Below are 17,078 nucleotides of genomic sequence, written 5' to 3'. Positions count from 1 at the left end.
GGCAACCGTTATGACATAACCGTCACCATTGCAACCTATTAAGACATCATCGTCACCATGGCAACCATTGTGACAGCATCTTCGCCATTGCAACCTATTATGACATTAGCGTCGCCATGGCAACCAGTATGACATCATAATGAGGGGCGGGGCTTGATATACACAAAAACACTTTTTCCCCATTATGTAGATAGGGGCAAAATTGTTTGGTGAATTGGAACGCGCGGGGTTGAAATTTCGCCTCACAACATAGCCTATGACGCTCTCGGGGTCCAGACGTGTGACTTTGCCAAATTTTGTGACTGTAGCTGTGATGGTGCAGATGCCAATCCCGGACATACACACACACACACACACACACACACACACACACACACACACATTGAACTTTATATATTAGATATTCACTTGTGTTTGGTCATTATATTTGAACATGGTATATAATGATATCATGGTCTTCAATGGAGTATGTAAAAGAAGAGGTTGGACAAGGAAATTACATCACAATTTGTTTTCTTTTTGTTAAATAATAAAAAAGGCAAGATTTTTGTTTGCTTTTTCTGCCAAGGGAGGAAGAATCTGCGCAGATTTTTACAAAAGCAAACCTGCAATGTGTGCACGTACACTAGACCCTTTCACTGTAGACTATTCCCAACTGTAAACTCTTAACTTACCCTATAGTCAACTATCTACATTAGTAACATCATAACTCACATGTCACAATATTTACACTTATTAAATTATACTTGACAACTCACATTACATCACATAGTATTTACAAAAGACGCAGTACACAATTCACATTACATTGCAATAACACTATTGGTGTCTTCAGAGAAAGGAATGCACCAGCAACAATCCATCTCCTTACAGATCTGTAAGAAGAGATTACCATGCATGACATCTTTTGAGTGGTTCTTATAAAATAAAGTTATATATTAAAAGGAGTATTAATTTTTATTAATTTTAAATACATTTTCCCTCAGTTATGCACACATACCTTTTCATCATCTACTGAATCATTATCATCATCTTTGTCGCATGCATCCCCAATGCCATCCTTGTCAAAGTCTTCTTGTCCTGAGTTAGGCAGCAATGGACAATTATCCTTGAAAGTAACAAATAAAGTTAAACATGGAAAACAAGCATAAGTTTAGATAATAAGGCCCACATTTCTTAAATTTACTCCACTTTTTGACATGATCTGTATCTTTAAAAAGAATTGGGAAATTATTGTGTATGCCAAATTAGCAAAACAATGTATCTAAGGGGTAAGGTATGTACTTGTAGAGAGTAACATGCCAGGTCTGGCATGCCAGTATGAGGAGACTTAACCACCTTGCATGCTCCTCTGGGAAATTAAATATGCAAATTGTCTCTTCAGAGGCACCCCCCCCCCGAAGAAGCGACATCCATGTGAAATGCGTGTAAGGGTACGTGGCCGCAGCCTTGGCAGAAGCTGCTACACAATGGGTAACTAACCTTATAACTTTCTAATTATATTTCTATATACAACATATACCAGAGGGTTGCATACTGTATATACTCGTGTATAAGCCGACCCCCCCTAATTTTGCCACAAAAAACTGGGAAAACTTATTGACTTGCGTATAAGCCTAGGGTTAAATGGTGGTCCAAGAAGATGCTCCATAGATAAAACCCCCCCATATGCTGCTGCACAAGGGTTAATGCTGGCCCAAGAAGATGCTCCATAAATACCCCCCATAGGCTGCTTCACAAGGGTTAATGCTGCTCCATAAACACCCCCATATGCTGCTCCACAAGGGTTAATGCTGCCCCATAAGATGCTCCATAAATACCCCTTATTTGCTGCTGCAATAAAAAAAATGACATACTCACCTCTCCATCGCTGGGGGCCAGGTGCCGGTGTCCTGAGCCCCTGGCAGTGGCGATATTCACCTGTCCCTGTTCCAAGCCGTGTACCGCTGTGTCTCCCGGATCTCTGCATTGACAGCAGATGACGTGCACTGACTACGTCATCGCGCCCTCTGCCGTCACAGCAGGAGGACCCAGAAACACAGCGGTGCACGGCTTGGAACGGGGACAGGTGAATATCACTCTGCTCCCATCTTACTCACCCCTCCAAGCGCAAGGTCGTCTCTGCAGCAGCAGCCCCTGCTTCTCCCTCTGTCATCTGCTTCCTGTATTCAGCTGGTCACGTGGTACCGCTCATTAAACTCATAAATTTGCGCATATTCATGAATTTAATGAGCGGTACCACGTGACCGCTGAATGCAGGAAGCAGACGGCAGAGGGAGAAGCAGGGGCTGCAGAGAAGTGCCAGTAGAGGTGAGTATGGCCTCTGACACCACCGCCCACCCCCCCTGGTATATGACTCGCGTATAAGCCAAGAGGGGGACTTTCAGCCTAAAAAAATGGGCTGAAAGTCTTGGCTTATACACGAGTATATATGGTATGTTACCTGATTGTTTTTTAACAACATGTAGGTCTGGATAATCTTTTGTGCCACATTTAAACTTATGAAAGAAGCAGGTGAGGTCCAGCAGGATCCAAAGGAAGTCTTGTTAATAAAATATAACTTTTTTTATACTATAAAAGTAGGAACAATAAAATATAGTCCACATACAAGGTAAAATAAACCTGGTTGGGCATACAAGGTTTTTTTTGGATGTGGGGCAAAACAATGCATTGCTTGCCATTATGTTAAAACTGATAAATTTCAATCTGTACACAATTCTATAACATATCATATTCATGACTTTATTAATTGCAATGATACTTATGTTATCTATCTCATAGAATGTGTTTTTTGCAAATTGCAATATATTGGTTGTACTACTTGAGCGTTAAAAACTAGGATTAGATGAAATATTTCAGATGCCGCTAATCCTGAAGCGTTTTCTTCTTCAGCGGTCTCAGAACATTTTGCCAGCATCCATAAAGGGGATGTAAGTGGATTAAAATTTTGTGGTAATGAAAAGTATATCGCCCTCATAGAGGCAGTGACCATAAACGAAAACTTCTTAACAGAGAGTCTTTCTGGATTTTCACTTTGGAAATCAGAACACCAAATGGGCTAAACCAGAGACAAGATCTAATCCTACAATATTAGTATATTGATATATATATAATTCACATACAATTTCCCCTTATATGAATCATAATTATTCTGAGGTTTTTCAGATGTGTTTCATGTTTTTAATTGGATCTTTTTTGTATTTTATGACAGTTTTTCTAATTTCTTTACTCATATGCAGCTATTTAGAGCATTCTTGAACTTTCAGTATTTGTCATGATTGGAACACCTGAGTGGGATCGTGAGGATACTATTTAAGTGTGAACATTTTTCACATGGCTATACCATGATTAAGACCTAGAGTCGAAACGCGTTGGATATACACTTCTATGTGTGTATATGCTGCTAGTGCTAATCTAGCAGTGGACTATTTTTTATTGTTCCTACTTTTATAGTATAAAATAAAAGTTATATTTTATTAACAAGCCTTCCTTTGGATCCTGCTGGACCTCACCTGCTTCTTTGATTATTTCCTCTGTGGCTGCTCAGCCCTGTCCGTGCGGGATATGGACATCGGAACTGTTAGGCTATGTGCACACGTCCAGAATTCCCGTGGATTTTATGTGTTATTGCCACGTTTTTTCGCCGCGAAAACGCTGCGTAAATGCTGCAAAAACGCATAAAATAAGCAACCTATTGAATTCAATGGCATTCCGCACATGCTGTGCTAATGCTGCGTATTTTTCCGCGGCGGAATCACATCGTGGAAAAATACGCAGCATGCTCATTCTTTTTGCGGAATCGCGGGAATTCCGCACACATTGGAATGCATTGTTCCACTTATTTTCCGCATGTGGCTATGTCCACCATGCGCAAAGTAAGTGGAAAATGTGCGGATGGTACCCAGGGCCTGGAGGAGAGGAGATAATCGCATCGCACTGAACAGACTGGCCGGCACCTCTCCTGATCTGAGCATGACAGCATGATGGATTACTATGCAGCTGTCAAACCCAGGTCAGGAGAGCAGACAGCCAGTGTGAAAAATACGGCAGTGTGTCTCTGCCCTAAGGGCTCCTTCCCACTTGCGATGAAATCAGATGAATGCAATCAGATAAAAAAATCAGACTTAATTCGGACAAATGTTATTCTATGATTGAGTCTTCGTCTGCGTTTTTTTTCCAGCTTGGATCGGATCATGATCGGACTGGAAAAAAATCACAGCATGCTGTGATTGTAATCGGAAATCAGATTGCATCTCACAATAGAAGTCATTGGGTGCATGAAAAAAAAATCACATAGCACTTGGTCCATGCCAGTGCTGTTCGATTTTTACACACTGATCTCATTTGAAAAGCCAGCAATTCCTATGCGGCTACAGTAAAATCATACTGACAGGTTACAATAGAATAGATATATACAGTACACATAGAATATATATATATATGTATACACACATACATATACCGCATATATGCATGTATAAGCCGAGTTTTTCAGCACTTTTTTTGCTGAAAAAGACCCCCCTCGGCTTATACACGAGTCACGGTCCCACTTACTCCGATGCAGTGCGGAGGTCCATGTTGTCTCTGGATCGTCTGTACACTCCCCTGCAGCCTCTGTGTGTTCCGGTGACTGCTGACAGGGCCGGCGGTCGGCACCGGGACAAGTGCCGGGGTCATGAGCAGGCGGGAACATCGGCACGCCATGGGGGCCAGATGCCTGTGCCGCCGCTTGCTCCGGCCTCTGGTACTTGTGATGTTCACCTCTCCCCGTTTCACCGCCGTGGTGTGTCTTCCGCATCCTGTGGCTGTGACGTTCAGGTCAGAGGGTGCATTGATGTAATTAGTGTGTGTTGCCCTTTGCCTGAACAGTCACTGTAGATACGGCGACTCTGAGGAGCAGCGGTCAGCGACGAGAGGTGAGTATGTTATTTTTTTTTATTGCAGCAGCAGCAGCAGCAGCAATATAGGTTATATGATCAGCAAAAACTGCATTTGAGCATTATATGAGCATCTTATGGGGGCCATCATCAACTTTATGGAGCATTATATGGGGCATATTTTTGCATGGAGCATCTTATGGGGGCCCTCATCAACTTTATGCAGCATTATATGGGTATCTATTTTTATTTTTGAAATTTACCAGTAGCTGCTGCAAACTTGTTTCTTCATTATCCCACAACCCAAAACAACTGTTCAGCACATTCAACTCTCTCCTCCGTCCACTACTGCCACCTCCAACTCCCCTCATCTCTGCTGAGGACTTTGCCATCTACTTCAAAAGCAAGATTGATCAAACAAGGCAAACCTTTACAGTTCCACCACCCCAACCGCTCTACATACCAGACCTCTGCCCTTCCCTAATAACCTCCCTCTCCAACATCACTGGAGAGCTTACTAATCTACTTTCCAAATCACGCCTCATCACCTGTGCACTTGACCCCATCCCATCCCACCTGCTCCCCAACCTCACTAACATGATCATTCCAGCCCTAACCCATCTCTTCAACCTATCCCTAATTTATGTTACCTTCCCCTCTGCCTTCAAACATGTCACCATAACACCCATCCTCAAAAAATCAAACCTTGACCCAACTGCTATGCCCAGCTATCGCCCCATATCACTGCTCCCGTTTTCTTCCAAACTCCTTGAACAGCATGTTCATGCTCAACTTTCTTCCCACCTCTCATCTAACTCCCTCCTTGACATCCTGCAATCTGGCTTCCGCCCCCACCACTCCACTGAAACTGCCCTGACCAAAATTACTAATGACTTACTCACAGCCAAAGCTAACAGACAGTTCTCCATCCTCCTTCTTGACCTGTCCTCTGCCTTTGACACAGTTGACCACTGCCTACTGCTACAGATTCTTTCTTCTCTTGGCATCAAAGACCTTGCCCTGTCCTGGATTTCCTCATACCTTTCTGACCGCACATTCAGCGTTTCCCACTCCCACACTACCTCCTCATCCTGCCCCCTCTTTGTTGAAGTCCCCCAAGGCTCTGTCCTGGGGCCCCTACTTTTTTCCATCTACAATCTTGGCCTAGGACAACTCAAAGTCCCATGGCTTCCAGTACCACCTGTATGCAGATGACACTCAGATCTACCTCTCTGGCCAGATGTCACCTTTCTCCTGTTCAGAATCCTGGAGTGTCTATCAGCCATATCCTCCTTTTTCACCTCTCGCTTCCTAAAACTCAATGTAGACAAAACTGAACTCATTATCTTTCCTCTATCTCACGTGTCTTCCCTACCTGATCTATTATGGTAAACGGCATCACACTCTCTCTTGCACATCCTTAAGGATAAAATGTTATTCTCGGGCTTATTGTGCGCTGCTTGACCAGGATAAAATCACCACAATGTGAGAAATTTAACCATTTAATTCCCAACGCGTTTCAAAGTGTGAACCACTTCTTCCTCAGGGGATGACATGAAGCTTCATGTCATCCCCTGAGGAAGAAGTGGTTCACACTTTGAAACGCGTTGGGAATTAAATGGTTAAATTTCTCACATTGTGGTGATTTTATCCTGGTCAAGCAGCGCACAGTAAGCCCGAGAATAACATTTTATCCTTAAGGATTCGTATTGGAGGTCACGCAGTGGACCTTCGGGCGTGCAGCAGGCTGACAGCGGGTTTATATGCTTATACCTTTCCTGGAAAGGGTGAGTAGACCTTTACTATATCTATTCAATTGTCCACCAGATAAGACCCTATTGCGCTTTTCTGTTTCCTAGTTTTATTATATATTCTCTCTTGCACATGAAATCCGCTGCCTCGGAGTAACTCTCGACTCTGCCCTGTCCTTCAAACCACACGTCCAATCTCTTGCCACCTCCTGTAGCCTCTAACTCAAAAATATTTCCAGAATCCGTCCCTTCCTCAGTCCTCAATCTACTAAAACTCCTGTACATGCCCTCATCATCTCCCGCCTTGACTACTGCAACATTCTCCTCTGTGGCCTCCCTGCTAACTCTCTTGCACCACTCCAGTCTGTCCTCAATTCTGCTGCCCGACAAATCAACCTCTCTCCTCGCTACTCCCCTGTCTCCCCCCTCTGCAAATCCCTCCATTGGCTCCCAATTCCCCAACGAATCCAGTTCAAACTACTAACACTGACCTACAAAGCTATCCACAACCTTTCCCCTCCCTATATCTCTGAACTAATCTCCAAATATCTTCCCTCACGTAATCTTCAATCCTCCCAAGACCTCCTACTCTCCTCCACACTTATTCATTCCTCACACAACCGCCTCCAAGATTTCTCCCGAATATCCCCTATCCTCTGGAATGCCATGCCTCAACATGTTCGATTATCCACCACCCTCGGATCCTTCAAACGGAACCTGAAAACCCATCTTTTCAGGAAAGCTTACAGCCTGCAATGACCATTCTGCCGCCTCACCACCGCCTGAGCTGGCGCCTCATCACCACCAGAGCCGCTGCACCCTCGACCTTCTGTCTCTTCCCCACTATCCCGTAGAATGTAAGTCCGCAAGGACAGGGTCCCCTCCCCTCTGTACCAGTCTGTCATTGTAAATTTGTTTACTGTTAACGATATCGATAACTTTGTATGTAACCCCCCTTCTCATGTACAGCACCTTGGAAACTAATGGCGCTATATAAATAAAAATAATAATTTCCCAACCTAAGGTTATACTCGAGTCAATAAGTTTTCCCAGTTTTTTGTGGTAAAATTAGGTGCCTCGGCTTATACTCATGTCGGCTTATACTCGAGTATATATGGTATATGTATTTACATTACATAGATAGAAGAAAAGACGGTAATTCAGCAGCCGCAGTAGTGTAAAATCACAGCAGGAGCCGACAGGATAAAAGAGATGGATTATATACAAAACATACAAGTATAATAGGTAGATATATAGATGTCAGTGACAAATACAATTAGTACAGTGTGTGTGCAGCTTACTGTACATGTATTTAATTAATAAAAGATTATTTTTGGTGGGAAATATGGTGTGGGCTTCAGAGCAATTTTCGTAACTAGCAGAGGGAAAGCCAGCGACTGGGGGCAGATGTTTATTGCCTGGGAAGGGGGTAAGCCTCAGTGACATCACCGCTAGTTACTGAGGCTGCTGTTATGATTGAGTCACCGAGGAGGAAAAAACAAAACACAAGCTCAGCCCAGAAAATCAGAGAGATTGGAAACTAGCGGATTGCAGACCCCTAATCCTATCACACAACTAACAGTAGCCGTGGAGTGTTCCTACGGTGATCCTAGACACTTCGTCACAGCCGGAGATCTACATAAGCCAAAAGAGAGAAAAGGGAAAAACTGACTGCCCCAGAGCAGACCCCAAAGCAATAGGCAGCCCCAACATATAATGACGGTGAAGCAAGATGAAAACACTGACACAGATAGAAAGATAGGTTGAGCAAACAATGGGGCCCAAGCTAACTAAAAAGGACAGGACAGAAAAGCTGCTGTCTGCAATCTGAGAAAACCCTGCTAAAAAATATTACCAACACAACTGATAAGCAAAAAGGACCCTGAAGTCACTAGACTTCAAACCCTATATCAGCACTCAGAATATTCTGGAAGCAGAGCAAAAGAGAACACTGATCAAGGAAAAAGAATCCAGCACACCCCTGGCCGTGGATGGCTGAACTCCAAAAAACAAAGTAAACAAAACAAAACTAATAAGTTCAATAGCAGAGCAAAAACTTATTTTTGGGAAGCAGGAATCAGACTGGTCTCCAAGAATCCAGCAGAGAAATCACCAGCGACTCAGAAGGGCATCAGCTGCCTTATATCCAGTCTGAAGTTCCGGTTACCCAGTCAACATCTACCTAATCAGATGTTTGGTTTCTTTCATCTAAATCAGCCTCACTACCTTCCTTCACCAGAAGAGGGAGATCCTCGGACACAAAAGATGAATGAACAGATGAGCTCACAACAGTACCTCCCCCTTGAGGAGGGGTCACCGAACCCTCATGCAAGCCACCAGGCCGATCAGGATGAGCTCGATTAAAAGCACCAATCTTTTGGCATGAAAATCCGAGGCAGAGACCCAGGAATTATCCTCCTGACCATAACCCTTCCACTTAACCAAATACTGGAGTCTCCGTCTAGCCAGACTGGAATCCAGTATCTTCTCTACCTCATATTCCATGTTACCTTCAACCAACACAGGGTCAGGAGGTGCCGCCATAGGAACCACTGGTTCAACAAACCTCTTCAACAAGGACTTATGAAACACATTATGAATCTTAAATGTGACAGGAAGAGCCAACCGAAGAGACCGGATTAATAATCTCCAAAATCTTGTAAGGTCCAATAAATCTAGGTTTAAACTTTGGAGAAGCCACTTTCATAGAGATATTCTTTGATGACAACCAGACCATATCACCCACCTTAAACCGGGGACCAATGGTCCTATGCCGGTTAGAAAACCGCAGGGCCTTTTCCTGGGAAAGAGACAACTTATCCACCACTTGGTCCCAAATCTGCTACATTCTTTCCACCACAGTGTCAACCCCTGGACAGGCAGAGGACTCCACCTGCCCTGAAGAAAATCGAGGATGAAACCCAAGGTTACAGAAAAAGGGTGACATCAAAGTGGCAGAACTAGCTCTATTATTTAAAGCAAATTCGGCCAAGGGTAAAAATGAGACCCAATCATCCTGATCAGCAGATAGAAAACATCTCAAATAAGTCTCCAAAGTCTGGTTTGTTCTCTCCGTCTGCCCATTGGTCTGAGGGTGAAATGCAGAGGAGAAGGACAACTGAATTCCCAACTTGGAACAAAAGGTCCTCCAGAATCTAGAGACAAACTGAACTCCTCTGTCCGATACAATGTTCTCAGGAATCCCGTGCAAGCGAACCACCTGTTGCAAAAACAAGGGCACCAACTCTGAGGAAGATGGCAACTTAGGGAGTGGTACAAGATGGACCATCTTAGAGAATCTATCACAAATCACCCAGATAACAGTCAATCTCTGAGAGACAGGCAGATCAGAAATAAAATCCATTGAAATATGGGTCCATGGCCTCCTGGGTACCGGCAAAGGCATCAACAACCCACTAGAACGAGAACAAGGCTTAGATCGGGAGCAAGTCCCACAGGACTGCACAAAATTTCTGACATCACGAGACAAGGCAGGCCACCAAAAAGACCGACTCACCAAATCTCTAGTACCAAAAATACCTGGATGACCAGCCAACGCGGAGCAATGAACCTCAGACATCACTTTCCTCCTCCACTGGTCAGGAACATATAACCAACCACTGGGACAACGCTCAGGCTTATCCTCCTGAAACTTCTCCAGGGCACGTCTCAAATCAGGCGAGATGGCAGAAAGAACCACCCCCTCACCTAAGATGGTAGCAGGCTTGGTCACAATAGGAGAATCGGCCAAAAAACTCCTAGAGAGGGCATCAGCCTTAACGTTCTTAGTGCCCGGGAGAAAGGAGACCACAAAATCAAAACGTGTGAAAAACAAGGCCCACCTGGCCTGTCTCGGATTCAAGCGTTTAGCCGACTCAAGGTAGATCAAATTCTTGTGGCCAGTGAGGACCACAACTTGATGTCTAGCTCCCTCCAACCAATGTCTCCACTCCTCAAATGCCCACTTCATGGCCAACAGTTCTCGATTCCCAACATCATAGTTGCGTTCCGAAGGAGAGAACTTTTGGGAAAAGAAGGCAAAGGGGTTCATTTTAGATTTTACAGGATCTTTTTGGGACAAAACAGCTCCTGCACCAGTCTCTGAAGCATCCACCTCCACCTGAAATGGAAGTGAGACATCGGGTTGTCGCAAAACCGGAGAACAAGTGAACCTCTGCTTCAGCTCCTGAAAAGAAGAAACAGCCTCTGGAGAACAATTCAGCAAAACAGCGCCCTTCTTAGTCAAATCAGTCAATGGTTTGGCAATAAAAGAAAAATTGGCTATAAACTTACGATAAAAATTAGCAAAACCCAAAAACTTCTGGAGAGCCTTCAAAGAAGTGGGCTGCACCCAATCATAAATGGCCTCTACCTTGGCCGGGTCCATTTCAATAGTTGACGGAGACAAAATAAATCCCAAAAATGAAATCCTCTGTACACCAAAAAGACATTTCAATCCCTTAACATACAGGGAGTTTTCCCTCAAAATCCGGAACACAGTCCGAACTATCAGAGTCCCAATCCCTGGAAAAGATCAAAATATCATCCAAATAGATGATCAGAAACTTATCCACAAAGTCCCGGAAAATATCGTTCATGAAGCACTGGAAGACAGAAGGGGCGTTAGTGAGCCCAAAAGGCATCACCAGGTACTCAAAATGTCCCTCCGGAGTATTAAACGCTGTCTTCCATTCATCCCCATGCTTAATGCGAATAAGATTATATGCCCCCCTGAGGTCAAGCTTGGTAAACCAGCAAGCACCTTCAACTCTAGAAAATAGGTCAGAAATCAGGGGTAACGGATACTGATATTTAACAGTAATTTTGTTAAGGGAGCGATAGTCAATACAGGGCCTTAATGAACCATCCTTCTTGGCCACAAAAAAAAAACCCAGCACCCAAGGGTGAAGAGGATGGTCTAATATGACCCTTCTCCAACGACTCCTTAATATAAGAACGCATAGCCTCATGTTCAGGTACAGATAAATTAAAAAGTCGACCCTTGGGAAACTTACACACCAGACTCAGCTCAATTGCACAGTCATAACTCCTATGAGGAGGCAAAGACGCAGACTTACTCTCACTAAACACATCATAAAAATCAGCCAAATAGTCAGGAACCTCATGCGACTGGGGAGAGGTGGAGAAAACAGGAGTGTCACTAAGAGCACACAGACAACCCCAACTCACCACAGACAGAGATTTCCAATCCAAAACTGGATTATAGGAGTAGCATCAATACCCCTCAAAGGAATAGGCGTCCGCAGGGGTGTCATAGGGAAACCACAACGTTTAGCAAAATCTAAATCCATTAGGTTCAAGGCTGCTCCTGAATCCACAAAGGCTTTAGCAGAAAATGTGGACAGGGAGCAGATCAGAGTAATTGCCAGAAGAAACTTAGGTTATACACCACCTACAGCAAATGTGTGTGCAAAACGTTTCTCTCATTTAGGGCAGACAGAAATAATATGAGAGGCATCTCCACAGAAAAAACACAGCTTATTACGCCTTCTGAACTCCTGACGTTGCGCCCTAGAGAAAACTCTATCACATTGCATAGGTTCAGACATTTGTTCAACAGGTGGCAGCATTTCCCATATAATTTTACGTTCACGTAAACGCCAATCAACTTGAATGGCTAATGACATAGAATCATCAAGACCAGAGGGAACAGGAAATCCCACCACAGTATCTTTTACGGTTTCTGACAAACCCTTCCGAAAGAGAGCTGCCAAGGCACCATCATTCCAAGTGGTGAGGACCGCCCACTTTTGGAATTTTTGACAGTACAGTTCTACAGAATCTTGACCCTGGCTCAATGCCAACAGGGTCTTTTCAGCTTGATCAATCACATTAGGTTCATCATACAACAACCCCAAGGCCTGAAAAAATGCGTCCACATTAGTTAGAATAGGATCATCTGGTACTAAAGAAAACGCCCAATCCTGGAGATCGCCGCGCAGCAAGGAGATGACAATTTTAACCTGTTGCACAGAGCTCCCCGATGAGTTAGGCTTCAAGGCAAGAAATAATTTACAATTATTCTTAAAATTCAAAAATTTAGACCGATCCCCAAAAAACACATCAGGAGTGGGGATTTTTGGTTCAGCAGCATGTGAATGAGCAAGATAGGCGGAAATTCCTCGCACTTCAGCAGCAAGCTGCTCCACACGATCAGACAATTGCTTAAACTCCATCAGAAAAAAAAAATATTCCTCCTATGGCCTCAGAGAAAAAGAGGAAAAAATATACACAAAAAAAAAAATTCTGACACCTTTTTCTTTTTTTTTTTTAAACAATTCCTTCCTGCTTTTGAGTACCCTAGAATCTGCGGTATGGCTGGTGATTCCTCACCGAGGAGGAAAAAACAAAACACAAGCTCAGCCCAGAAAATCAGAGAGATTGGAAACTAGCGGATTGCAGACCCCTAATCCTATCACACAACTAACAGTAGCCGTGGAGTGTTCCTACGGTGATCCTAGACACCTCGTCACAGCCGGAGATCTACATAAGCCAAAAGAGAGAAAAAGGGAAAAACTGACTGCCCCAGAGCAGACCCCAAAGCAATAGGCAGCCCCCAACATATAATGACGGTGAAGCAAGATGAAAATGCTAACACAAATAGAAAGATAGGTTGAGCAAACAATGGGGCCCAAGCTAACTAAAAAGGACAGGACAGAAAAGCTGCTGTCTGCAATCCGAGAAAACCCTGCTAAAAAATATTACCAACACAACTGATAAGGCTTCTTTCACACTTCCGTTTTTTACAATCAGTCACAATCCGCCAGGTTTTGAAAAAAACGGATCCTCAAATTTTTTTTGAGGATCCGTTTTTTCCCCATTGACTTGCATTAATGGCGGATTGTGATGGATTGCTGTCCGTTGCATCCTTTTTTTTGAGGATCCGCCAAAAGTTGCTGTCCGTCACCATCCTCAAAGATTTCAAAACGGACCTTGTAACGTTTTTTTCTCTGGCGGATCCTCCAGACACTAATTTAACCCGAAATTCTTTCTGGGTGCCGGACAAAACAAAAATTCTCTCTCTCTCTCTCTCTTCCCCCCCCCCTTCCCGGCCAGCATTTCCTTTAAACTTCCGCATTTTCAGGATCCGTCTAAAAACGGATCCTGTGCCATCCGTTCACATCAGTTAACAACGGATCCGCTTGTATGACTTTTTGGCGGATTTGAACTGATGCAAAAAAACTGAAGTGTGAAAGAGGCCTAAGCAAAAAGAACCCTGAAGTCACTAGACTTCAAACCCTATATCAGCACTCAGAATATTCTGGAAGCAGAGCAAAAGAGAACACTGATCAAGGAAAAAGAATCCAGCACACCCCCGGCCGGGGATGGCTGAACTCCAAAAAACAAAGTAAACAAAACAAAACTACTAAGTTCAATAGCAGAGCAAAAACTTATCTTTGGGAAGCAGGAATCAGACTGGTCTCCAAGAATCCAGCAGAGAAATCACCAGCGACTCAGAAGGGCGTCGGCTTCCTTATATCCAGTCTGAAGTTCCCGTTACCCAGTCACCATCTACCTAATCAGGTTTTTGGTTTCTTTCATCTAAATCAGCCTCACTACCTTCCTTCACCAGAAGAGGGAGATCCTCGGACACAAAAGATGAATGAACAGATGAGCTCACAACAGGCTGCGTTCGCAGCATCTCATTCACCATTGGTTTTCAGCCGAGACGGTCGCATCTTGGCACCGCCCAGGTTGAAAATTGTATATCCCCCAGACATGGATTACAGTATGGGACAGAATGATGGACAGGTATGGTATATTGTTGTTTTTTTATTTTACTTTTATTACAGGAGATCGAGGGCCTCGTAGGAATTAGGTGAGGTTGTAAGTATGGTTTAATTAAGAATATTAAAGGAGTCTGTGCCATTATTTCAAATAAAGAACTTTATTCTGGGTGTCTGTGTTTTCTTACAATGCGACTATGGGGTTAGTAATTGGGGCGTCTTATTGACATCTCTCCATTACTAACCTAGGGGCTGGATGTCACCTGACGCTGATATCAACCCCTCCAACTATTACCCCACTTGCACCTCTACAGGGCAAGTGGGAAAAGCGAGGCTAAGTGTCAGAATTGGTGCATCTATGAGATATGACTTTTCTGGGGCGGCTGAGAGTTTATGTTTTAGCCTGGGGAGCCAGTATCCATGACCTCTTTCTAGGGTATTAATATCATCCCACAGCTGTCTACATAGCCTTTGCTGGTTATTAAATACTAGATGGTGGCTCGATTCTAACGCATCAGGTATTCTAGAATATGTATGTAGTTTATGTATGAAGATGTAAGAATAAGGCAATGAAGACACAGGCTTTTCGATGTAAAATATACATATTATTAAATGATATTGCTCATAGAACTTAATACAACTGAGTAAAATTCTTAAACAAATTATTAAAATAGATAACCCATTACATGAATATGTAACTGTATGTAACCAAATTGTCAGACGAAAGAAGTACATGGACAGTATAATAGATTTGTTCACAATATCAACCTAAAATATTTTTGTACACTACATTTTTGTGAATACTTTTTGACTATGTCTAAGTAACTTTCCTTGTAAAGGAGTATCAAGAACCTGCACCTAGACATTGGATCTCATTTTAACTCTTGAAAATGCAACGTAAAGTTGTCCATTGCCAAAAACGGGCTGTGGTAGATATATGCCGACACGGTGTAGAGTTTGACCTTGTGACTTGTTTATTGTCATGGCAAATGCTGGTTTGATTGGAAACGCCGAAGCCCAAATGGAAGACCGGTGTCCGAAGGACATAAATCAATGCATGGAATGAACACTTCGTCTCCTTTTGCTGATCCAGTGACAACTTTTTCTTGAATTAGGTGGGAATGGAGTCCAGTAACAATAAGGCAAGTTCCATTACTTAGACCATTTTTTGTAATTAGATTCCGCAGCAACATTACGATTGTTCCAACTTTAAGTTGTAGTCTGTGTGATGGCATTCCTGATGGCGTAAGACTATTTAAAAATTCAACTGGATAATCCTCTCGTTCATCTTCATTGTCTACATCCACCGAATCATCACTTTTGTACAACTTATACTGTCCAGGCATTCTGTCCATTACATGGTCATTTAGCACAGCCACATCATCGTTCTTGGTACAGAGAATTGCATAGGAAGAGGCCCTCTCAACACTGCTTTGATCATCCACATCAATTTCAACATGTTGTCCAAAAACATCACTTAAGATGCAGTCAGTGCACAACATGTCTTCTGGTATTTCAATAATGTCTTCACCAAGGTTGTATTGATTACTAGGTTCACCATTACCAAGTTTAATAAGCCAGTTGCTGTAGTCTGGGTCAGAAGATCGCATGTTGTTCATTAGTTGGAGTTTAGTAAACTGTTTCCAAAGATCGGCCATTTTTAAGCTGGACTCTATAACATCTGTTCTTGTTCCATTTGGGATGACTGGAAGGCATTGTCTAAAATCTCCGCCAATGACAACAACTTTACCTCCAAACGGAATTTCATTTTTTTCTGCAACATTTGTAGTCATTACTTCACGCAGAAGTCTGTCAATTAAGGTCAAAGCGTATTTGGGAGCCATGGTGCACTCATCAAGTATCAAAAGATTTGCATTGTTTAACAGTTTTCCTGCAAATGTGTCTTGTTTTATTTGGGAAACAGAGATTTCATTCACTGATACTGGTATCCCAAAGAGTGAATGCATAGTGCGAACTCTGTAAAAGGTTTGCTGCAATACCTGTTGTAGCCGATGGCAATACCACTTTTTCCAAACTTCTAACGTGATGCATTAAAACTTCATAGAGGTATATTTTACCGCTTCCTCCTGGGCCATCAATAAAGAAACATTTTGGCCTTGGATCTGCTTTGTTTTCTATAGCACTCACAATAGTGTCATATGCAATGCATTGTTGTGCATTTAATGAGTTTCTTTTCTCTGTTGCCAACAATAATTCTGAAGCTCCGTCATACTCTGGAACTTGTGTAACTTGAATTGCAGGCTGGGGCAAATTAAATTCTGAAAATGTTTTACCATGCGATAGTAAGACATTTTGGACATCTTGTGCCAGATTCACAATTTTGACAATTTCCACTTCTGTTATGAAGGCAGTAATCTTGGAATATATGTTCATTGAAATTTGTCCAAAGTTGAGCCGGATTTGTAGGGCCAAATACGCAGATGTAGGCAAACAATTCGCTATTGCTGCAGCTTTAAATGTATCATGCAACACTCCGTTAACTGTTTTTAAATCGTCATAACTTGTCGCTCCTTTGACATGCAGTAATAACAGCCGAGGACAATATCTTTCTTGATCTTTCACACTAACAGTATACATGCGTCCAATTATTCTACTAAGTCCTCGTTCTCTTGGACTCGACGTTGTGTGTGAGATTGTGCATCCTGGGCTTGTCTGGTGGTAGTTTGTTGTGGTGTCTCTTG

General features: G+C 43.0%; 1 protein-coding gene across 2 annotated transcripts in view; it reads right to left on the bottom strand.

Annotated features, from left to right (window-relative positions):
- Positions 1 to 17,078, bottom strand: part of THBS2 (thrombospondin 2) — a 1,059,287-nt gene that overhangs the window by 421,770 nt on the left and 620,439 nt on the right. For both annotated transcript variants that reach the window (XM_073551863.1, XM_073551862.1), the window contains exon 14: positions 1,001 to 1,108. In XM_073551863.1, coding sequence (XP_073407964.1) covers positions 1,001 to 1,108 — 108 coding nt within the window. The remainder of the gene's footprint in view (positions 1 to 1,000; positions 1,109 to 17,078) is intronic.

Source organism: Dendrobates tinctorius, unplaced genomic scaffold, assembly GCF_039654945.1.
Source record: "Dendrobates tinctorius isolate UK_male_01 unplaced genomic scaffold, ASM3965494v1 ptg000181l, whole genome shotgun sequence".
NCBI lineage: Eukaryota > Metazoa > Chordata > Amphibia > Anura > Dendrobatidae > Dendrobates > Dendrobates tinctorius.
This window is presented reverse-complemented; position numbering and strand designations above follow the sequence as displayed.